Genomic DNA, 23,886 nt, shown 5'->3' on the forward strand with positions numbered 1-23,886 from the left:
CTGCTCGGCAGGAGTCTCAGTGCGGGGTGAGGATGCCCCGTCACACCCTTATTCAGGGACAATACAGCCCCACAGACCTAGCCCAAAAGTTCAGTGCCCCTGCTTCAGGGGAAATATGGCCCACAGGCCTAGCCCAAAAGTTCAATGTCCCTGCTTCAGGGGAAATATGGCCCACAGGCCTAGTCCAAAAGTTCAATGTCCCTTACTCAGGGAAAATATGGCCCCATGGTTTACTCCAAAAGTCTAGTGGCCTAGTTGCCTGAGTAGCCGGTGTGCTCTCCCTGGCTATTGGAGAGCCTACCACCAGTTTGGGTGAGTGTAGGGGGACTTGAGCTCTCCCACTCCACTTGGGGCCAGTGTGGGACTGCCCCATTGACCCCATATTCCCCAAAGCACTTTCACCGTTAAAGTGTAGCAACAGCCCTGAGGCTGTTGCTACACTTCAAAAGCGAAAGAGCCCTTATCGACTTTGCATTGACTATTCAATTAGCCAGTTAATCAAAATTTTACAACGCTAGTTGCCCAGAGGGGATGGAGTACACAGGCTTCTTTATTGCAGATACTCGTTTCACCTCAAACCCCTAGTGAGCAACGAATTAACCACAGGTTTACCTTTGTATCTTAATTAGTATGTAAATACATTTATCAACTACATCGCACTGTAAGCCCTCTTTCAGTAATATGAACACCCATATAATGCATAATCATAACCACGTGATGAATATAATTGTACCCATCCCTGTTTACAGCCTTTTAGTTGAGGTAAGCAGTTCTCATATCACACAACTCCTTGAATCAGCAACTTACAAGGGGGAAAAGATATGTGATCCTGAATGTACACTTCAGAGCTAATAGGAACAAGTAAGGGGTTAACAATGCTATCTTCCTTAACACAGAACGTTCATTAAAAGTACAACTATCCAGAGCAAGTAGGAAATGAGGAATCAAAAAGTCTATAAATCAATAGGAGCAGTGTCTGATTAAGCCATGCCCCATTGCCATGGTTACAACTGCTAAGACTCCTTCTTTAACCCTTACATACCCCAATATTTTGCTGGTACATTGGGGTTGAAGCTGGGGAAGTGGGGGAATGCCTGAAGTTGGTTGTTTAGGATGTGGGTGGGGCACATTTTGGGCTGAGGGCTTGTACCCCTGTCACTTCACCACGGTGTCCTGTGTCTTCCTTGGAAAACCTGACTGCTTTCACTGCTTCCATGAGATCTTTCTTGCTGAGGCTTAACTGTATCTGGCAAGAAAGTCTGAGTCCCAGGAGCTCTGTACAGGCACGGGCAGGGCAGGATTCGGCCCTGAAATCTGGAAGTTGTGAGGCTCTGTGGAGTAGTTTGTGACTCCCTTCCACCCTGTTTCTTTCAGGAGGTACCAGGAGAGCATCTGGCTTGTCTGCAAAAAGCTGAGGAGGAGAGGCAAAGCGTAGACCTGCTGGTAGGTGCCTAGAGCCCCTTGCCTCTCAGGGTTGCCTGGGATTAGAGTACCCTGAGTGACATGGAAATGCAGGACTCACCCTGCCAGTCTCAGCCAGGAAAGCATCCACATTGGAGCCCAGGGACGAGGTCAGGCTCAAACATGGGAGCAGCCTGATGTGTTTAGGTTTCAAGAGGCTCCAATGCAAGAGAGTGTCAGTCTGTGGCATGGACAGACCCTGCACAAGGGCTGTGGAGATATTATAGTGACCAGAGTTCCTTTCTAGCACCTAAGGGAGATGGAGAGGAGAGGAAATGCGGGTGAGCAGCCGAAGAGTTGGGTGGAGTGCAGTTGAGAGGCACAGTTCTGAATCTCCCCTGTTACAAGCCACCCTCTCCCCGGGGTTGCAGAAACAGACGGAAGCTGAGAGGCAGAAGATCCTTGCGGAGTGGAAGGAGCTGCGAGACTTTCTGGAGGAGCAGGAGCAGCTCCTGCTAGCCCAGCTGGAAGAGCTAGCCAGAGACATTGTCAAGAGAAGAGATGAGGGCGTGTCCAGGCGATCCAGGGAGATTTTCCTGCTTGGAGAGAAGGGCCAGCAGCCGTGGAGCCAGTCCCTGCAGGTCAGACTGGGTTATGGCAGTGAGAATATGCAGTTTCTTAGTCCTACGGTCCAACGCACTTCACAGAGTGGGGTCAGGGCATTAGGGGAAAGGGTACAGCCCTGCCCACAGTTACATACTGAGTCTGTGGCACAGCCGGGAATGGGACCTGGGATCCCTGGGTGGGTAACCCCAAGACCATCTGTCCTGTGCTGTAAATGTCTATCTGCATGAGTGACATTTCCAGCCCACCCTCCCTCTGCCAGGTCTAAGGCTCCATGTCGTCCCAGGTTAGTGGGCTCAGTAGAGTGAGAGAACTTCATGGGTCTCGGCACTAGGGGAAATTTCACTCTCAATGTAGCAAACAGTCTCTCCCTTTAAAATGCCTGGGGAGAGTTTCCCTCCAGCAAGCTCCTAGCTGGGTTGCTGAGAGCAGAAGTCCCAGCTGAGTGGAAGCAGTTGGGAGGTTTTCTCTGAGTGTGAACCTGAGTGTCTGAAATTCCCCAAAGACCTGAGGCTCCAGTGATGATGCCCCTGCAGAACCGGAGGCCTCCCTAGTCTGAGGCACAGCCACTGACTTGCCTCTTCTTTCTCTCCCTCTGCAGGGGGCAGGAAGCACTGAGAGCAGGTATGTCACCTCCTTTGCTTGTCAAGCACACTGACTCGCGCTTCCCCTGCTGGGACTCACGGGTAGAATGCCTGTGAGCATGTCTTTCCTTAGCGGCTGCCTGAGGAAGGAGACGAGCATGGGGCTGTCTGAGAGCGAATGAGGACTGGCCTACATAGGGCCTGTGAGCCACACCCAGCCACATCGTGTGTCGCAGCATGCAGAATCTCATATTTGGTCTTTTTAAAGTAGATTGCAAAGCAACCTTCCCAAATGCAAGTGGAGGCAGTGCTGCCTTGCTAAGGGCTTGTCTAGACTTCAAATGGTGCAGCAGTACTGCTGCATGTGTTCAATGTAGACACTCCTTATGGCAAGGGTCAGCAACCTATGGCTCTCAAGCCAAATATGGCTCAGTACAGAATCAAATGTGGCTCTTTTGTCATTCCCAACACACATGCAACTTTCTACATTAAAATGAAAAACTAATTCAAAAATTTAAAAATGCCTAATTACTCATGTCAAGATGGTCTTTTTTTGGTCTATTTCACCTTTAGCCAGAGGTGAAAGTAAAGTGGTGCATCGCGGCTGTGCAGTTGAAAAACTGTCTGGGGCATGCTGCTCATTTAAAGGACCGTCTGAGAGCGTGCTGTAGGGGTACACGGGTTGTGATGGACCGGGCCGATTCTGGGCACTGCTGACGGCGTCTGCTCATGGCGAATTGCTCAAAACCAGGGCTGCTTACAGCCCCAGGCTGGGCACTTTTCCCAAATAGGCCACAAACCAGTCGCACCGAGTGCTTCAGCTGCCAATCTGGCCAGCAGGAAACCTCACGAGCAAAACCCCTCAGACACCCCAGCTCTCCTTGTGCCACAGTCAGCCCCAGGCCGTACACACAGGTGAGGGGTTATAGAACCCAATCTCACCTACCCCGAACGGGTCTCCCCAGTCCCAAAGAACCAGTCACAAATCCCCAGTCAGTTTACGCTTTGGGATCTTACAAGATCATGCTGGGCCAGTCCTTTAGAATCTAAAATCTAAAGGTTTATTAATAAAAGAAAGAACAGGTTGAGAGTAAGTGTTGTTAAGGAAATTACATGACATGCACCAATCACCAAGTTCTTGATGCAGGCTCTTAGCAGAGATGTTTTAAACTGCTAGCTTAAACATCTCTGGTGTACATCCTATGTCAGGAGGGGTCAGCAATCCTTCATGGGTCTCTGTCCCTCACAAGGCTGCATCTGGGGTCAGTAGCAGAATGGAAGACAAGATGGAGTCCGCCTCATGGCACTTTATATCCATCTCTGATGCTTTCTAAGCTGGAGCGGGTCACGTGGCCAAGTGACCTATCCCTGTGTCCCATGTCAGCAGCCATGATATTGGCTGATTTGCAGGTCTCCAGAGTATCCCTCAGGTGTGAATTGGGCACCTTGAGAGCCATTGTTCCTGGAGCCTCGCCAATTAGCATAGTCATTGACTGAACAATTGCTCTTTACAACAGGCAGTCCAGAGCCCATTGCTCTATCTCAGACAAAGAACATTCCTAGTATAAGCACAGAGTCCATATTCATAACTCCACATACAGGTATCACACAAGTACATGAATAGCATACATAGAATCAGTAGAACACAAGCTTTCCTTTGCCACCTCACATGGCCCCCTTTGTAAAGACTTTGGGGCAAACACCCCCCCATGGGTGCAGCAGTGATCTGGCTGCTCCCCTTAAAATCCAATAACATGACACAGATATGCTCTCAGCTTGGCTAGCGAGAGGAGCTGGCAGCAGCAGATGCCTGCATCTGGCCACGGTGACCCGGCTACAGCCCCCATCTGACTGCTGTGGTCTGTCCCTAGCCTCTGTGCAGCAACAGCCCAGCCAACAAGGCCCCAACCAGGGCCCAGCTCCCATCTGGCTGCAACATCCTATCCTGGCCTCAATCCCCTGAGGTCTGGCCCCATCTGGCCACCGGAAGGGCTGTCAGTGGCCCCCCTCCTGCTGCAGCATCGGTAGGAGAGAAGGCCACAATCTGGCTGCGACGATCCTGGCCCAGCCCCTCATCAAGCCACTGTGCCCTGCCCTGCTTGCTGCACCTCTCACACACCCCAATCCCCTTCCCTGAGCCCCTTATGCACCCTAGTCCTGATTCCTGCACCCCCTTGTCAACAAACTCCACCCCCAGCGGCAGCAGAAGTCCCATTAAATAAAGTGTGTGAGGACAATGTTTCATTGATGCTACTATTAATGATCATGTCTATTATCAATAATATTAAGTTGTATATTTTCAGTTATGCAAATGGGATTCTTATACTGGCTCTTTGTTGACCACTTGTTCTGAATTTTGACGTAATTTGGCTCTTTAGTTTGAAAAGGTTGCCAACCTCTGCCCTATGGCAACATTGGCATAGGTAACTCACCTCCCCAACAGGCAGTAGCTAGGGAGTTGGAAGGTTTCCTCCATGGCCCTAGCAGTGTATGCTCAGGGACTTCTATACCTGGCTCAGAGGTGTGGATTTTTCACACCTCTCAACCACTTAATAGTCTAGTGTAGACCTGGCCTGAGTCTGTGAAATATCTTGAAACCCTGGCTCAGAGATGTGTGTATCTTCTTGGTGTGTCAGCAGAGATGCTAGCGCTTGGATGTCACCACAGCAGGCGGGCTGGAGTGAGGAGAGGAGTGAAGTCTCTGAGGGGAGGGGGACTGAGTGCAGGTGATATCTGAGACAACAAAGCTCTGATGCAGCTTTCCCAGAGTCTGGAGGCTGCTGGGCTTTGGCATTGGGGATTGGAGCCACGTCTCACTCTTCCTACTTTCCTCAGCAGGGAAGATGAGCCATTGCAGAAGCCAGAGCAGGAGTTTGCAGAACTGGAGAAGAGACTCAGCAATTTCTCTCTGAAAAGTGCCATCCTGCAGGAGGTGCTGCTGGGATTCAAAGGTGAACTGGAATTTGTCAGGTTCATCCTTCTAGCTGGGGAGGAGTTAGGGACTCTCATGATGTCACTGACCCTGGGGCTCTTTCTCACTGGTCCAGCTCAGGGACTTGCCCATGTGAGTAACCCTGTGGGGCTAGCTCAGCTGGTGCTCTGTGGCATCATCTTGTCATGAAAAGCAGTTACGTGACTAACCAATCGGAATAGACTCATGAATGTGAAGGCCTGAATTTTCACCTCTTCTTCCCCAGAGACGCTGCGCCTGGAGCTGGAGAACGACTCAGGTACGTTTCTGTGTCTTGTGGGAAGGTTTCAGACCAAAACCATTTTGGGTACAGGAAATCGCTGCCTGAGAGAGGTGGAACTGTGACTGCCTAGTTGACACCTGATGCCTGGGCGGGGAGTGTTAGAGTGAATCCTGACCTGGCGGGTGCATTTCCTTTGGAGAAAAGGAACAAGAACCTGAATGGTGTGAAATGGAGAAAAGAGGGAAACGTCCATATCCAGTGCAGTCTGCTGCTTTAACAAGCAATTGAAAACAGCCATAGGCAAGCAGCAGAGTCTCAGGAGTGAGTGGTGTTACCAGATTTGCCCAGTACTCTGGGGTATGCTCATTTATTAGGGTTACTCTTATGGGACTGGGGGGAGGTTAACAAGTCTATCAGGGTATGTCTACACTACCCCGCTAGTTCGAACTAGCGGGGTAATGTATGCATACCGAACTTGCTAATGAAGCCCGGGAGGCGTACAGATAGTTCAGAATAACTACCTAGTTCGAACTATCTAGCCCGTGCCGCATGTAGCCGCGCGGCACGGGGTTCACACTAGCCGGCTTTTAAAAATGGCGGCGCCGGCTTTATGCTAATGAAGCCCGGGAAATTCAAATCCCGGGCTTCATTAGCAAGTTCGGTATGCATACATTACCCCCCTAGTTCGAACTAGCGGGGTAGTGTAGACATACCCTCAGTGTGCTGCTTGTGCTTACTTGTGCTCTCATATGCAGTTGAATTCTCCCTACTGCCAATTCCCCCTCCCACCGGAGCTCTCCTGCAGGGACTAGATTCCTCAGGATGGGGTTCTTCCCACCTTAGCAACACACAAACACTCACAGAGCATGCCTGAGAAGACTGGGTACTCAGCACTCACAGGCTGACCCCTCATATGTCCCTGGACTCAGCAGGCTGGGTTTCACAGCAATGCCACACTGCACCCTCATGAGCCTTTGGACTCAGTGGGCTGGATTAAACAACACTTTAAGCTGCCATCCTCATATGCCCCCAGGTTCAGCACTTCCCTATCCCCACTTTCACACCACAGTCATTCGCAGGTAAACCGCATGATGAGCAAACCCCACAGGATTTTGGGCACTACCGGGATCTTCAGCTTGGGTACAAGCAGCGTTGTTGCAGAGCGAATGGGGAAGCCAGAACAACACCCCTTGAAGAAGAGTGAGTGAAAGAGAAAGAAAGAGAGAGACCAGCCAGCTTAACTATGACAATTATTTATTATATGTTCATCTCAATATATATATAGGAAGCCAAACACACAAAACAGTTATAATATTAAATCTAGATTGAAACTGATTACAAATGTTAGGGCTAGCTAATCATATAACAGTTTACATAGGGCAGAGTCAGGAGGCTAGGCTTAGAGGGTATGTCTAGACTACAGGCTTTTGTCGACAGAAGTTTTGTTGACAGATACTGTCGACAAAGAGCGTCTAGACGACATCCAGTTCTGTCGACAAAGCGAGCCACTTTGTCGACATGACAGTGTAGATGCAATAACGCCTTCTGTCAACAGACCTCTGTTGACAAAAGGCATTATTCCTCGTAGAATGAGGTTTACAGCCATTGACAAAACTGCCGAGTTCTGTCAATGTTATGTCAACAGAACTCAGCGGCAGTATAGACACAGGTATAGTTTTGACAAAAGTCCACTTTTGTCGACGAAACCCTGTAGTCTAGACATACCGAGAGAGAGGTAGTTGGGTGGGAGGGGGGAGAAAGAGAGAGAGAGAGAGAGAGAGACACCTCACCACTCCGTGGAGCTTGCATTGATTGTGGTTCCCAGATAGTGATGGGAGCGGGGGGCCAGAGGGCAGGAGAAAAGCAGGACAGAGCCCCTAGCACAATCAGACAGGAGATGAAGAAGTCTCAATGGAACTGATGCAGTTTAAATCCAGGTATCAGAACAGTTTTTCTTGAGTGGGGGTAGGAGTTCTTATAGGGCTAGGACAATAGTTTGAAGAGAACACTGGATTTGTTTATGGGTAAACAGAGGCGAGACAATAGAGACTGATCACACCTGGTTATGGGTGATGTTCCTTGAAGAAGCTCACAATGCAACTAGGCAGTTTCAGTATTTTAGATGTCAATAGGATCGTTACTAGAATTGGTCTGATAATGACTAATTTGGGTGTGAGCAGGCCTAGGTTCATTAGCATCTGGAGCAGAGATTTCCCATCAGTCACTGCTTCTCTGCTTTCAGTATCCCATAGTTCAGTGCGGTTCCTGCTTTGGAAGAGCTGGTCTCCATTCTGTATGCTAATGGAGATGACTCTCTGCTCTGTCTTCCATACAGATGAGGCTGGAGTGTTTCTTTAACTGTATCACCCTTGTCTGAAGCAGTTTAGGTGGGTCTTCCCTGGCCTTTTCATTGCTTTGTCTTTGATTCTAGCAGAGGACTGAGAGAAGGGGATGGTTTTCCATGCGTGTCACTCCCTGGCTCCCCAAGAGCATAGGGCTGGTAGGTAACGGTGGTACTTACCCACAAAGCTTATACCCTAATACATCTGTTAGGGTATGTCTACACAGCAAAATTATTTTGAAATAACAGCCCTTATTCTGAAATAATTTTCCTAGCATCTACACATCCAAACCGCTATTTCGAAATAAATTCGAAATAGTGGAGTGCTTATTTCGAATTTGGTAAACCTCATTCTATGAGGAATAACACCAAATTCAAAATACGTGCTCTGTAGACACTTATTTTGAAATGGGGGCCTCCAGCCTTCCTAGGGTGCCCTGGTGGCCACTCCAGCCTCAACCAAGAACACTCCCCTCACTCCCCGGAGCCCTTAAAGGGGTAGACTCTGGCCACAGTGCCTGTGCCAGCTCCAAGCCTGCCAGCCCAGAGCCAGCAGTCACCCTGACGCAGTGGCCCCAAAACATGAGCCAGCAAGCCATTGGCAGCCAGCCCTCCGCCGCTCCCCAGGAGCAGTCGGCCAGCTCCCAGGAGCCTGCTAGGGCCTGGAGAAGGCAGGCGCCTTCCTGACCCAGGGCGGAGATCATGGACCTTATTCAGGTTTGGGGGAAATGCCCCCAGCGTCCATGATCTCCGCACTAGATGGAGGAATGTGGCCGTCTATGGCAGGATAGCTGCCAGCCTGGCCACCAAAGACCACATGCGAACCCAGGAGCAGGTTCGCATGAAAATCAAGTTGGTCCTGCAAGACCCCCCAACCCTGAGCTTCCTCTCCCCTTGCTTCCCTCCTCTCAGGTTTCCCCCTCCCCTCTCCCACCTCCTTTCCTCAGTCTCACCAGAGTTTCATTCCCCCCCACTCCCCAATTTTGTTAAATAAAGACAGTTTGTGTTTATGAAAAAAAAGTGTATTTTATTTTACATCAGGAAGGGGCCGGGGGGAGGGGGTAAGTGGAAGGACTTGAGGGAGGAATGAGGCACAACCCCCAATGGGGCAGGAGGCTCTTAGTGCTCCTCAGGGTAGAAGCTTTCCCTCAAGGCATCCTGGATACTGACATCCCCCCAATGGACCGGGAGGATGGCAGCCTGCAGAAAGTGCAGCCAGGCTCGCAGCAACGTGTCCAAGAGAAGCACCAGAGTGCCCAGGGGCAGCTCTGGCTCCATGTTGCAGAGTGCTGTGGTGTCCCGAGTGAGGGCAACCAGAGCACACAGAGATAAAATGCTTTGCTGGCCCTCATCGAGGTAGGCAAGCAAGCAGGAAAAGCTAAGAACCAGCTGTCCGGGGGGGTCCCTTTAAGCACAGGCCTCAGATAGCCTCAGGCAGCAGCCACACAAATTAAATCCTGACCTGATGACCTGCTGGACCTGGTTCCGGCCGGCCTTAAATGTGATTCAGCATCCACTCAGTGTGGATGTGCTATTTCGAAATAGCAAAACGCTATTTCAAAATGCATTTTGTGTGTAGACACGTTATTTTGAAATAAGCTATTTCGAATAACTATTTTGAAATAGCTTATTTTGAAATAATGCTGTAGTGTAGACATACCCTTAGTCTTTAAGGTGCCACAGGACTCCTTATTGTTTTTACTTTTATTTTGGGGTTCACACCCTTCTTGAGTCCTGGGTACATGCAGCCACAATTTCTGCAGCCTGTAGAACTGACTCAGGTTCTCTGTCACACAAACAGCTGGCTCTAACCTGATTAGGAATGATATCTACAAATTGCTCCAAAGTTATTTAATCTATTAGTTTTTCAAAGCTCACTTACCCATGTGAGCCCATTTGCTTTTGCCCCCTCAACCTACTTTTTAACAAAACCCCATCAGCTTATGAGCACATTCCACAAAAGTACATCCACTAGACACTTTAAACTTTCTAAATTTAACCCAGTAAGCATTCAGGAGTGACCTTGACTCACCTAAGTACAGAATATTTAATCACATATAGTCTAAAGCTGCTTGTTCCTCCATTTAATTAAATACCTCCTGGGTTTTCCAGTCAATCTGGTCAGCAGGATGGTCATTTGCTGGTCATCTGGGATTCAATGCACATTGCATAGGCATTCAAAGGTAAACAAAAATTTCTCTATAGCCTCAGTATCCTTGTAAATGGGACATATCTTTTCCTAACTTCTGTTGCCCTGAGGGGTTAGACTTCCAGGATGTTGCAGCACTCATAAATGAAGTTGGTAAGTCTTTTCTGCAGCTTGCCTGGTTCTCTCCAACAGCCATTCATTCCATATGCCTTGCAAGGGTTTTGCTCTCTTTTAACATCCTCCTCTTGTAGCAGCTTCTCTCTTTCTCCAATTCGGCCCCCATTTGCTTTTCCTTCAAACCAATGTTTGCATGTTTCATGCTCAAGTTCCAATTTCTTCATTGCCACAGTGTTGTACTTAAAGAAGTACTCGGGATCTTTTTCAGGGGGGATAAGGCAACACGCCACATTTATTGATCACACATAGAATAATTAACAGTTATCAAATGCATATGATATATATATATGTCACTCATGCACTCACACACACACACACAAGCACACTCCGTCTTGCTGTTGTTACCAACAAGTTGCTCCCCTTAACTGCACTGGCCAGGTGAGTTAGATGGGGGAGGGGTGGAGCCGGGCTTCTGCTGATCCGGATCGATGCTCCGATGGTGACAAGACGAAACCCGGGGTCCTCTGCAAGACACCTCACTTTTATAGCAGCCCTCTCATATGCAAATATATATCCCAGATTCAAACTCTGGGTCTGTGTCCGTTGGTCCCTTTGTGCTGCAGAGAGGGTGTTTTCCAAAGAAGGTGCCTGCTTCTAATCCCCAAGGCCATCAATATGTCTGGTCTTCTTTCTAGAGCCCACTTGACACCTTGGGTCTGGCTTCCACCCCCTCTTCAACAGGTGTAGCTGTCTGGAGGTGCTTGGCTCCCAAGTCTTACTCATTCACACCTCGTTCATTCAACAGGGCAATTGATTACAGAGTGGGGGAAAGAGAGTGGGGGAAAATCTTATTCTGCTACAAGTTTTCTATATAGGGTTCTAATACAAAGTTACAAGGTTATATGGAGAGGCACAATGTCAAGTCATATGCAGCAATATATAATACATAGATTTATGTGAAGCAATATATAATACATAGATTTATCTACATTGTCCCCCTTTTGACCTCTCAAGAACAATTCTTGAGTGGTCACCATTTAAATCTTATGTATCTGCTTTAAAGCTATGTATTGGGTCATGATTTCAGCCTGTGGTTTCAATTTGAAATACATTTGTTTCATCCAACAGCACATGCAGAGCATTAAAACTAGCATAACAGCCAAGATTATTACTAAACTAATAATGGGATGGAGGATTATATTCAAAAATGCTGACCAGGTAGGGGACCAACCCTTAAACACATCATACCAATGATGAATACTTAATTGTTTTGCCTGGTCAGCCACCCTAAGTATTTCTGCTCCCTCATGGAGGATGGCCAAACTTCTAGTTTGGATTTTTCTCCGAGTGGTTTTTGTTAATTTACTAATTTGTTCATTATTATAAATCCACTCATCTAGGCCTGTCCAATTAATACCCAAAGAAATTCGGATCAAGGTCCACTAGATCTGAGGTTTCTACATCAATTTGTTTTTCTGTGTGTATTGGGAAATAATATACCAGTTTAGGGGTATGGAGTATGGAGACATTACACATACATTTTTGGACAGGGGGATCTGAATGAAACTTATTTTGCCATCTTACAGGCTCCAATCCCACAGCACAAACACAATTCCTTCCATTAAAATACACCTTGGTGGTGGAGTTATCCATCTCATCCCAAAAACATGTAGCTAATTCTCTGCTTTGGAGAGAGCATGGTTCTTCCAAGATGGGGAGTGTGGGGCAAACCCATTGTTGTGAGGACCACTGCTCACACCCTCGGTGGTCCACTATATCCCCTTTAATATTCATGTATGTCCCAGCCAGTCTGGGAATCCAAATATGCTTTCTCTGGATTACTGGCAGTGCTGAGAAAGGGCAAATCAACCTAGTTGTCTGCACCTCTTGGGCTCTCAGCACCTGGACAGAAATGCTCCCGCTCAGTCGCTGTACACTAAGGAATGAATGTAATGGCTGGTACCACCCAGCCATGTATGGCAAGAATAGATTACTCTGATGTCATGTCAATAGAGGGGCTAGGACCATCAGATCCTTAGCTCTCACCCAATCCATTTCCCTCTCCATTAGCATGATGGAAAGAATTTGCTGTTCTGAACACCACAGGGCTAGAGCAGTTTTATCTGCAATGGCTCTCATGGTGGCATATTCGGCCCAGAAGGTGGTTTATGTGTTGCCAGGTATGCCATTGGAAATCTACAGGATCTATGCTTGTTTGAACCAACTGAGCGATTTGATGTTCTTGCCCTTCCGTTATTGAATAGTGAAGGGTTTTAATGGCACTAACTATATTTCCCAGTGCTTGAAGGTCTATGGAGTTCAGGACACCGGTCCCAGTTCCTATCCCCCCTAGCACAGTGTCTACTATACTCCGAGCCCTCCTCCTTGGAATATGTTCTTGCAGTAATGACCGATACCACGCATCAAATATGGGGGAACTGTCTGGGGCACACTCAGGCTTCACCCCAGCCAGGTCGTTCTTATCCCATCTCATCGTGATATGTAGAGTAGAGATCATGGGGGCCACTTGCACCTGAAGACAGGGTTGCCTCCGGAGCAAGTGGGGAAATTTCACAGTCTCTGGATCTGGGCCGTTTATAATCAAGAATGTGACATTCCCAAGAAACATTGTTTCATTCACCCAGAGTGTTATTGTTCTAGTCTCTGTGGGCTCTGGTTTAAAAGGGGGTATAGTTTGAGATCCAGGCTGACCAGGTTCGCAGGAGGGGTTGGAGCCCCACCTAGAGTCTCCTGGAGCTGATACAGAATAGATGCATCCATAATCACCAGGGGTGATATTTACCCAGACTTGAACTGATAGGAGTATGAAGATTCCCTGCAGTGTGTTGTTGGCTACTGGTATCTCCTGTGGTGTGTTCCAGCTAGTCCAATTGTACCACTGAATTCCCCATCGCGAGTCCCGTTGCTGTTTTGGCTCCAGTGCGTGAATCGCCACCAGAGTTATTGGAATCCAAATGCTCCATGCCTCAAGTACCATTTCCAGGAACGTGGATATCTAAAACTCAAGAAAACAGTTTTAATTGCGAGATATGATCCCATTTTAATTTTCCATCTTTATCTATTCAGTACACCAAAGGACTAAGCCGGTCCACAATGGAATAGGGACCTATCCATTTGGATTCCAAATTGTGCTCCCTTCTACCCAATTTTAAATACATGACCAGATCTCCAGGCTCCCAGAGCTGGGAGTCACCATTTTTCCACTTATGGAACGTATCGTTTATTTTATTAATGGCCTGGTTCACTCAATATTGCAGGGTCAATTTGTCCTCCTGTAATTGTTTGAGCCATTGAAAATGATCATGCTGCTGTGTTAGAACATCAGTTTCTCCTGATCCTAAACTTATCTGCGTGGGGTCTATCATCAGCCTCATTGACTGTCCAAACAGGATTTGAAAAGGCTGTATTTTTGTTCTCAACTGGTTGCTGCTACGAATAGCTGCCAAAATTAAAGGTAGCTTATCTGGCCAATTTTTGCCAGTATTGCTCACAACTTTCCTTAGGGCTACTTGCCCTGATGATTGAGGGCGATAGGGGATGTGAAATTTGTGTTTAATGCCTAAGGCTCGTAACAAGCTAGTAAACATTTCCCCTACAAATGCCCCTCCATTGTCTGAATCTATTATCTCAGGAGTCCCATAACGACAGACCACCTCAGTAAATAACTTTTTTGCAGCTTCTGTGGTGGTGTTTCTTCTAGTGGGAAATGCTTCCACCCAGCCAGAGAAGGCATCTGTGATTACCAATAGATACTGGAATCCCTCTTGACTCCGTGGCAATTGGTCTATGTAATCAATTTGTATTCTATGCCAGGGACCTACTCGCCTCTGGTGCATAAGGGGCTGGTAATGTGGTGGCCGGGCTTTATCCTGAGCACACCTAATGCAATTTTGAACCCAGGTTTTAACATCATCTTCCATACCTTTCCACTGGGCTACCTCTCTTAACCTCCTCAGTGTCCCTTCCACTCCCTCATGCATGAACTGATGTGCAACATTAACCAGTTCCTGCTTTTCTATCTTTCCTGGGGTCCTGTTTGGGGAGTTTGGACAGTTATTGTCATTAATAATTTCATCCATTGACTGTGGATCCCCCATTACCTTCCCTGCCTGACTCCTGGTCACTACTGCAGCTATGTCATACTGCCGTGCTATACCATCTACTTTGTTGTTCCAGAAAGCCTCTGGAGTGTCCTGTCTGCTGTGTGCCTTTACATGTCTGACCTTTAAGCAGCCAGGGTGTTGTAGTACCCATTGGTAAATCCATTTCCATTCCTCTACATATGCCACGCTTTTCCCATCTGCTGCCTTCCACCCATTTCTTTCCCAGTCATGCATCCAGTAGTGTATTCCCTTGACACAGAAATCACTATCTGCATAGATAAACACAGGTCTGGGGTTGTTCTTATATTGCGGTAGTACCTGATATATGCCATGGAGTTCAGCATGCTGGGCTGACCCATGATCCAAATATCCCTGTAGGATTTCCTCTTCTAAGTGAATGGCTGCATATTTAATTTTCCTTATACCTTTAATTACCATTGAGCTCCCATCTGTGACCCACACGTGTCTCTCTATCCCGATGGTGTCTAGTTCCTCAAAGGGAGGTGCCTGAACCAGGGCTATTCTCTGCTCTAAGGTAACCTCGGGGCAGTCATGTTTATTGCCTTTTTCAATCAGAGCGTGAGTCAGCATGTGAGGGCTAGACACGGTCTCTGTGGTGACCCCTCTGTTTATCAATGTGAGGGTCCACTGAGCCATGCGGGTGTTTGAGACCCTGCCCCCAACCAGTTTCCCGGACAGAATGTACTTTAAAGGGGTGTGGGTGCTTTGGATCGCTAGGGGAGCCGTCCCTGTCAGGGAGGAGGTTCAATATCCAGAGGGTCTCCCTATACTGTATCTCCTGGGAACGGGAGCGGGTCCGTGACTGCAGGAGGAGGGGGAGGAGCGGTCGGCCTTAGTACGCTCGCTACTCTCCCCTCTCTCCCCTCCTTAGAAAGCATCTGAAGCTTAAAAGCTTCTGCCAGTAAGTCCCGTGTGGGGGCCCCATTCCACCTTTCTCTATCTGCCCCGTGCTGCATTAACACCTTCCAGGCCAGGCAGCGAGCGTCTCTTTCAGTTAACCCTTCCTTGCCCAGAGCTGGGGTGTCTGTTTTAAAGTTCTGGGGGTCCTGGTACAAATTATCCCTCTGTCCTCCTCCACGATATCCTCTACCCCGAGACCTTCCTCTAGCGTGTGCTCCCCGTGCCCCAGTGATGCCTTTATTGCCACTTTCATTAGAATAAGTAACTAATGGCTCTAAGGCTGCAACATACGCCACTCTTTCTTTTTTTATGATAGGCGCAGGACCGGACTATGTAACTATCTGCCGGACCAGGTCTCTCAGTTCTCGTAATGTGGCAGGCTGGCCGGGTTGCCACACTCCCAGTCTCATTGCATAAAATAGTTGTAAGGAGGCAGCGCATTCTCTTAAGGCAGGCATGTCCAAAGTCCGGCCCGCGGGCCAATTGCGGCCCGTGTTCCGGTTTAATACGTCCCCACAGGTAATTTGGCAATATCTATCTTTTATGGCCCCCAACGAATCCATATGTATTGAGATGAATACATTGTAAAATCTCAGTTAGTCAGTTGGTCTAAATCAGTTATAAATATATTTGGACACAACATGTATACTTGGTGTTATGTTCCTGTTCATATTTTTTGAACTTAAAAGTTGACAGACAACCTTTATTACCAATAATATGTAATGTACTTTACAATGTTCCTGACATATATTTCAGCTTCCTTCCAAGGACATATATTTTCATCTGGCCTTCAGATATGAAAGGCAGAGTGATTTAACACCTGTTTAGATTTGTCATCCATGTGACGAAATGAAAAGTATGCCGTTTGCAATAAACTTTGCATAAAATAGTTAATTTGCATTTAATTTTAATGGTTCAAAGAATGTCAGGCAAAATGGTCGGCCCTCATGCATGTTCACTTCATCAAATCTGGCCCTCTTTGAAAAAAGTTTGGACTCCCCTGTCTTAAGGAGTCTACACTGAATGGCACCAGGTCCAGTTTGGTGGCACTATCACGGGTAACTAAACCAGCCATCATCTGCATGAGACCCCATCGGGTTAAAAATATTTCGGGGTCCTCATCAGTTTCCTGTGAGATTGCAACGGCTTGGGCTAGGAAATTACGCCTGCCCATCAGTTCTGCCAGTTTTGTCAGAACATCCATTAGCTGGTAATCCTCCTCAATCCTAAACCTGTCTGTAAGTCCCCGCATACCTGGGGCTGCACAAGTGCTCATTAGGCGGTGTAGTTCGTGTGAGTTTAAATCCTCCCTTTCTCCTAGTAAAAGGGCCTGTACACTCCATTTAGAAAAAGTTTCCCGTTTTAAAATCCCCAGCCACTTTGCCATGGCCTGGAGATCGGAGGCAGAGACAGGCACTGTTGTTACTGTTTCACTCCCACCACCCTCTCTCGTGGTGGTGACTGTTCTCTTTGTGACTGTTGCAATGGCGTTTTGGCTCTGGGGGGAGGTATCTACCCGAATATCCCCTCCCCAGTCTCCAGAGGGGTCCCAAAAATCTGCCCCCTCTGGGGTCTCAAATGTCCCTTCTCCTGAGGTTACTGCTGCAATTTGTCTATTTGCAAAGCCCAATTTGTGTTCCAGTTGTTTAATGAGCGATTTACAGTGGTTATGGTCAGCAGGGGCTTTCCCCTGTTCTAAAGTTAACTTTTTGACCATTCCCTGTAATACCTGATTTTCTTTTTCAGTTTTCTCTTTCTCGTTTGCATGCTCCTCTAAGATTTGAGAGTGTTGCTTCAACTCTCTGTACCCATCCTTAAGTGCATCTAACTGGGTTTGGGCACTGATGGTCATACATTTCCATTTCTCTGCTTCTGCAGCAGAGGCTTGTAAATCTTGGTGCAGTTTCTCATTTTTATTTTTACATTCAGCCAATTGAAGGAATACCTCATTACAGGCTTTCCATAGAAGCCAGACTGCGGCTGCTTCCTTTTTCATTAAAGTTGAGGGTTTATATATCCAGAAGTAGCTAGCCAATTTGTCTTCTAGATCTGAAATTGAATGGACATCAGCTAAAACTTGATCAGACCAAGGGCTGTGTCTGAATTTTTGCAAAATTTGCTCAAAAGGAGTAAGATCTTTTACAAATGCTAATTTCTCAGTCTCCTCTCTGGGAGCCTTCTTAACAGACTGCTTACATTTGAACATTTTCTAATACACCCAACCTCCTATTGGGACTAAAATAACAATACCAATAACTCTTAGTATACCCAACCTCTTTTCTTTTTCTGGAGTGAGAACTGTAATTCTCCTCCCTTCCTTCTAATGCCGGCACTCTACGACCGGGGAGGAGCGAGAAAGCTACTTCTCCTCCTCTCTTTACCCAGCCTTCTACCACCGGGGGTGTGCACACCTTACTGATCGATCACCTTTTAATACTTTTCAACACTTTTATATTACTCAATAAATGCTCGTAGTACCTTCCCCCTTTCGCGATTCTCCACCAAAATGTTGTACTTAGAGAAGTACTCGGGATCTTTTTCAGGGGGGATAAGGCAACACGCCACATTTATTGATCACACATAGAATAATTAACAGTTATCAAATGCATATGATATATATATATGTCACACACACACACACACACAAGCACACTCCGTCTTGCTGTTGTTACCAACAAGTTGCTCCCCTTAACTGCACTGGCAGGTGAGTTAGATGGGGGAGGGGTGGAGCCGGGCTTCTGCCGATCCGGATCGATGCTCCGATGGTGACAAGACGAAACCCGGGGTCCTCTGCAAGACACCTCACTTTTAGAGCATCCCTCTCATATGCAAATATATATCCCAGATTCAAACTCTGGGTCTGTGTCCGTTGGTCCCTTTGTGCTGCAGAGAGGGTGTTTTCCAAAGAAGGTGCCTGCTTCTAATCCCCAAGGCCATCAATATGTCTGGTCTTCTTTCTAGAGCCCACTTGACACCTTGGGTCTGGCTTCCACCCCCTCTTCAACAGGTGTAGCTGTCTGGAGGTGCTTGGCTCCCAAGTCTTACTCATTCACACCTCATTCATTCAACAGGGCAATTGATTACAGAGTGGGGGAAAGAGTAGGGGAAAATCTTATTCTGCTACAAGTTTTCTATATAGGGTTCTAATACAAAGTTTCAAGGTTATATGGAGAGGCACAATGTCAAGTCATATGCAGCAATATATAATACATAGATTTATGTGAAGCAATATATAATACATAGATTTATCTACAACAGCATCTGTGGCTTTAGGAGACACCTACACTCTCAGTTCTTGATTTGTGGCTTTCTCTCCAAAGGTGATTACTTTGTCTAAGCACAGATCTCCCAGGGCCTTTTTGTCAAGACCCTCATGTTGTTAGTGATAGAAATGTAGCCGTGTTAGTCTGGGGTAGTTGAAGCAAAATGCAGGACAATGTAGCACTTTAAAGACTAACAAGATGGTTTATTAGATGATGAGCTTTCGTGGGCCAGACCCACTTCCTCAGATCAAATAGTGGAAGAAAGTAGTCACAACCATATATACCAAAGGATACAATTAAAAAAATGAACAAATATGAAAAGGACAAATCACATTGCAGAAGAGGAGGGGGATGCGGGGGGGGGGGAGGGAAGTAAGGAAAGTGTCTGTGAATTGATGATATTAGAGGTAGGGAGAGTGGGATGTTTGTGAGTTAATGGTATTAGAGGTGATAATTGGGGAAACTATCTTGGTAATGGGTGAGATAGTTCAAATGTTTGTTAAGTCCTTGTTGGCAAGTGTCGAATTTTAACATGAATGACAGTTCAGAGGATTCCCTTTCAAGTGCAGATGTAAAAGGTCTTTGTAGCAGAATGCAGGTGGTCAAGTCATTGAGAGAGTGTCCTTTCTGGTTAAAATGGCAAGAAACTGTTTTCTCTTTGTGATCTTGTCTGATATCTGTTTTGTGGGCATTAATCCTTTGGCGAAGTGTCTGAGATGTTTGTCCAATGTACATAGCAGACGGACACTTTCGGCACATGATAGCATAGATTATATTTCTGGATGCGCAGGAATATGTGTTCTTGATCTTATAACTCACTTGGTTAGGTCCAATAATGGTATCAGCAGAATGAATATGTGGACAAAGCTGGCAACGGGGTTTGTTGCAAGGGAAGGTACCAGGGTTGGTATTAGTGTGGTATGTCCTGTGGTGGTTGGTAAGAATCATCTTGAGGTTAGGTGGTTGTCTATAGGAGACTATGGGTCTGTCTCCCAGAGCCTCTTTGAGTATGGTATCCTGTTCCAGTATAGGCTGTAGTTTATTGATAATGTGTTGGACAGGTTTAAGTTGGGGGTTGTAGGTGATGACAAGTGGTGTTCTATTGTTGGTTTTCTTGGGTCTGTCTTGAAGTAGATGGTTTCTAGGTATTCGTCTGGCTCTTTCAATTTGTTTTTTTATTTCTCTGGGTGGGTAGTTGAGATTTATAAATGCTTGGTAGAGATCCTGAAGCTTCTGGTCTCTGTCAGTGGGATTAGAGCAGATGCGGTTGTATCGAAGGGCTTGGCTATAGATTTACTTCCCTCCCCCCCCCCCCCCCGGCATCCCCCTCCTCTTCTGCAATGTGATTTGTCCTTTTCATATTTGTTCATTTTTTTAATTGTATCCTTGGGTATATATGATTGTGACTACTTTCTTCCATTATTTGATCTGAGGAAGTGGGTCTGGCCCACGAAAGCTCATCATCTAATAAACCATCTTGTTAGTCTTTAAAGTGCTACATTGTCCTGCATTTTGCCTCATGTTGTTACTCACTCATTGCGACTGCTCTTTAACCAGCAAAGCTCTCAATCCCAAAAGCCAAATTTTAAATAAGCTTTGGATCAGAACCCCATGCTAATCAATCTGGTTCAGTGGATTCAAGTATGACTACACCACTGTAAAAAAGGAAGTTTCTGGGGGCACAGATGAAATCAGGGAGAATTGCTTAGAGACAGGGCTATGCACAGCCCAGGATTAGAGAGAAAGGGTTGAAGTAAAATTGTTAATGGAATCAAATACATACACCAATTGCACTGTTATTGGTGCAGGCTTGTAGCAGAGATGGAATAATCTGCTGTCTAAAATCAAGTCTCTGGATTACATCCTATGTTAGGGTGAGTCATCAATCTTTTCAGGCTTCAGTTCATAGCAGAGCTCCTTCATAGGCAATTAGCCGGAATAAAGACAAAATGGAGGAGCCCCCAGGGCACTCTTTCTACCCTTGCCCATATGGAGGGTCTCCCATTATTCTCATTGTCTGAAATTATGTCCCAGGATGGAGTTTGTTACATGAGCAAGTAATTTGTTCATGCACGGCTCAGGCCTTTTTAGGCAGCAGCCATCACTTACATGCTGGCCTGAACATTCACAGTAAAGTTTGTCATATAGTTTGGCACCACCTGAGGTGCATTGTCAGTTTAGTAATACTATTCACTTGACTAGCAGCCCTTTCACAATAGGTTGGCCATGCCTCCTGCTAATATCTCCCAGAAGTAAACATTTGAAATACAGGCAGTCCCCGGGTTACATCAATCCGATTTACATCGGCTCCCTAGTTACAAACGGGGGGCGGCTAGTGCAGGGTGCCTCCCCCACTGTCGCCGCCTCCGGCGGTGTGGGGGGCGCTTCCCCCCAGCAGACCAGGGAGACGCGGAGCGGCTTTTCTCACTGCAGAGGATGCGGGTCTGCTGGGGAGAACAAGACACCAGCCAAAAGGGGGCACTCCAGAGCGGAAAAATTAATTTCCTAGGGAACATCAGGAGCAGCAGGCAGTGAGACCCATTGTGTTACAGTCCCCACCTTGGGAGCAACAGCTCTTTCCCTCTTCAGCACTAGAGCTGCAAGTATCTTGTTAGTGTCATGTGAAATTAACAAGTCCCTTCCAGCCTGGCAGAGGTGAAGCTGAAAAATTACCCAGTGGTGTGGGTGGGCAAGAATGGGGAGGAGCAGGACAGAAGGGAAGAGGGGATAAGCCCCAACCCCACACCCTGGCTGGAGCAGAGCAGGGTAAGCCCCGAGGGGATGGGTCTGGTTGCAAAGTGGGTGAGCGGACAATGAGGACCCACCTGTAGCTAAACTCCTGTTCGCAACACAGAATTTTTCTTTACAATTAATCCTGTGGATAAATTCACACACACACTTCACAGGAAGGGATTTCCATTTTCTGCTCAGCAGAATACAACAACAGCTTTGATTGTATCAATATTTCACTGTACTTTCCAATGACTATTGATTACACTTAATACCCATTTCACTGAACCATCTGTAGCAAATTCTATTTGGAACAGTAATATGCATTGAATAAGCTTTTTTTAGTTATAAAAAACAAAGATTCTGACTATTAAATGAATAACTGGGATCTTTCAGGTACCCCAAAAGGAAGATTTGGATATAGCATGAAACACTGAAACTTATGATCAATTTTTAATTCAAATATCAACCAAAAAAACCTTCATATCAAAACAGTATGTGTTTTTCTTAGAATAAGGAGGTTGTATGAGAATCAGGGTCTTTTCCACCTAACTCCAGCTCCCCGTCCCGCCCCCAAAATATGTACCAGTTCCGACTTACATACAAATTCAACTTAAGAACAAACCTACGGTCCCTATCTTGTACGTAACCCGGGGACTGCCTGTACAAGTACATGGCTTCAAATAAAAATGATAGATACATATGAGCAGTATAAACAGAATCAGCAAATCAGCTTTTTCATAGACCTCTTACTTTACACACTTTCTACAAGATTTGATGGAAACATAACCGGGGTTGCAACGATGACTTGTATGTTCATCTCACAGTCTAATAATGTCTCACAAACACCATGGCTGTGTCTACACTGGCACCCTTTTCCGTAAAAGGGATGCTAATGAGACACTTCGGAATTGCAAATGCCGCGGGGGATATATATATCCCCCGCGACATTTGCATGAACATGGCTGCTGCTTTTTTCCGGCTCGGGGTTTTGCCAGAGAAAAGCACCAGTCTAGACGGGATCTTGTGGAAAATAAGCCCTTTTCCGGAAGATCCCTTATTCCTACTTTCAAGGGATCCTTTCAAGTAGGAATAAGAGATCTTGCGGAAAAGGGCTTATTTTCCGCAAGATCCTGTCTAGACTGGCGCTTTTCTCCGGCAAAACCCCGAGCCGGAAAAAAGCGGCAGCCATGTTCATGCAAATGCTGCGGGGGATATTTAAATCCCCCGTGGCATTTGCAATTCCGAAGTGTCTCGTTAGCATCCCTCTTACGGAAAAGGGTGCCAGTGTAGACACAGCCCATATGTATTCACTTGCTTCCCCTCATTTTCTTTTTCCTGAGCAGGATTTCCAGTTTCCAAACCTGATAATATCTTCCAGCTGGAACGAGGAAAAGCGCCAAGGGTCCTCAGTCTCCAAGGCCCAGAAAAAAGAGAGATGCTGGGAGGTGCCTGCATGGGTAAGAATCAGTTATACTACCTCAACTTCTTGGTGTCTACATAAGAACATCCATACTAGTCAGACTGAAGATCCATCTAGCCCGTATTCTGTCTGCTTTCAGTGGCCAATGCCAGGTGCCCCAGAGGGAATGAACAAAACAGGTAATCATCAAGTGATTCCTCCCCTGACGACTATTCCCAGCTTCTGACAAACAGAAGCTATGGACACCATCCCTGTGCATCCTGGCTAATAGCCACTGATGGACCTATCCTCCGTGAATTTATCTAGCTTTTTTTTTTAACCCTGTTAAAGTGCTGGCCTTCACAACATCCTCTGGCAAGGAGTTCCACAGGTTCTACATTGTGTGAAGAAGTACTTCCTTTTGTTTATTTTAGATCTGCTGCCTATTTAAATTAATTTGGTGACCCCTAGTTCTTGGTTATGGGAAAGACTATATAACTCTTCTTTATTCATTTTTTTCTTACTAGTCATGATTTTATAGACTTCTATCTTATCCTCCTCCCCTAGTCATCTCTTCCCCTAGCTGAAAAGACCCAGTTTTATTAATCTATCTTCATATGGCAGTTGTTCCATACCCCTAATAATTTTTGTTGCTCTTTTTCTGAGCTTTTTCCCTTGCCAAGGTATCTTTTTTTAAGATGAGGTGACCACACCTGTGTGTAGTATTCAAGATGTGATCGTGCCATGGAATTATAGGGGGTGTGACAAAGCTCCTAAAAAAAACTCGGTGGGTCCTGCGCTTCCTGGCGGGTTTGCTTGCTTCAGAGGCTCACAGGAGCACACAATTTTAGGCACTATGCTTGGGGCTTTAGTTTGCTGTTTATTGAGCTCTTTTCATCATCAGCCAGAGTACAGGCAGTCCCCGACTTACGCGGGTCCGCACTTACGAACGGGGCTTTCTCACCCCGGAGGTCGAGGTGGCGGATTGCTGCCTGCGAGCTCCGGGGCGAGAAAGCCCCGTTCGTAAGCTGCTCCC

General features: G+C 46.7%; 1 protein-coding gene across 6 annotated transcripts in view; it reads left to right on the top strand.

Annotated features, from left to right (window-relative positions):
- Nucleotides 1–23,886, top strand: part of LOC102458062 (uncharacterized) — a 48,482-nt gene that overhangs the window by 7,875 nt on the left and 16,721 nt on the right. Inside the window, exons 2-7 of one of the 6 annotated variants that reach the window (XM_075911456.1) lie at nt 1,375–1,443; nt 1,833–2,042; nt 2,627–2,649; nt 5,445–5,560; nt 5,807–5,839; nt 22,795–22,908. In XM_075911456.1, coding sequence (XP_075767571.1) covers nt 1,375–1,443; nt 1,833–2,042; nt 2,627–2,649; nt 5,445–5,560; nt 5,807–5,839; nt 22,795–22,908 — 565 coding nt within the window. Of the gene's footprint in view, nt 1–1,374; nt 1,444–1,817; nt 2,043–2,626; nt 2,650–5,444; nt 5,561–5,806; nt 5,840–22,794; nt 22,909–23,886 lie in introns of those variants that run through there. The other 5 variants (XM_075911457.1, XM_075911458.1, XM_075911459.1 and 2 more) reach the window with 5 other exon arrangements.

This window comes from Pelodiscus sinensis, chromosome 29 (genome assembly GCF_049634645.1).
Source record: "Pelodiscus sinensis isolate JC-2024 chromosome 29, ASM4963464v1, whole genome shotgun sequence".
In the NCBI taxonomy this organism is placed as follows: domain Eukaryota; kingdom Metazoa; phylum Chordata; order Testudines; family Trionychidae; genus Pelodiscus; species Pelodiscus sinensis.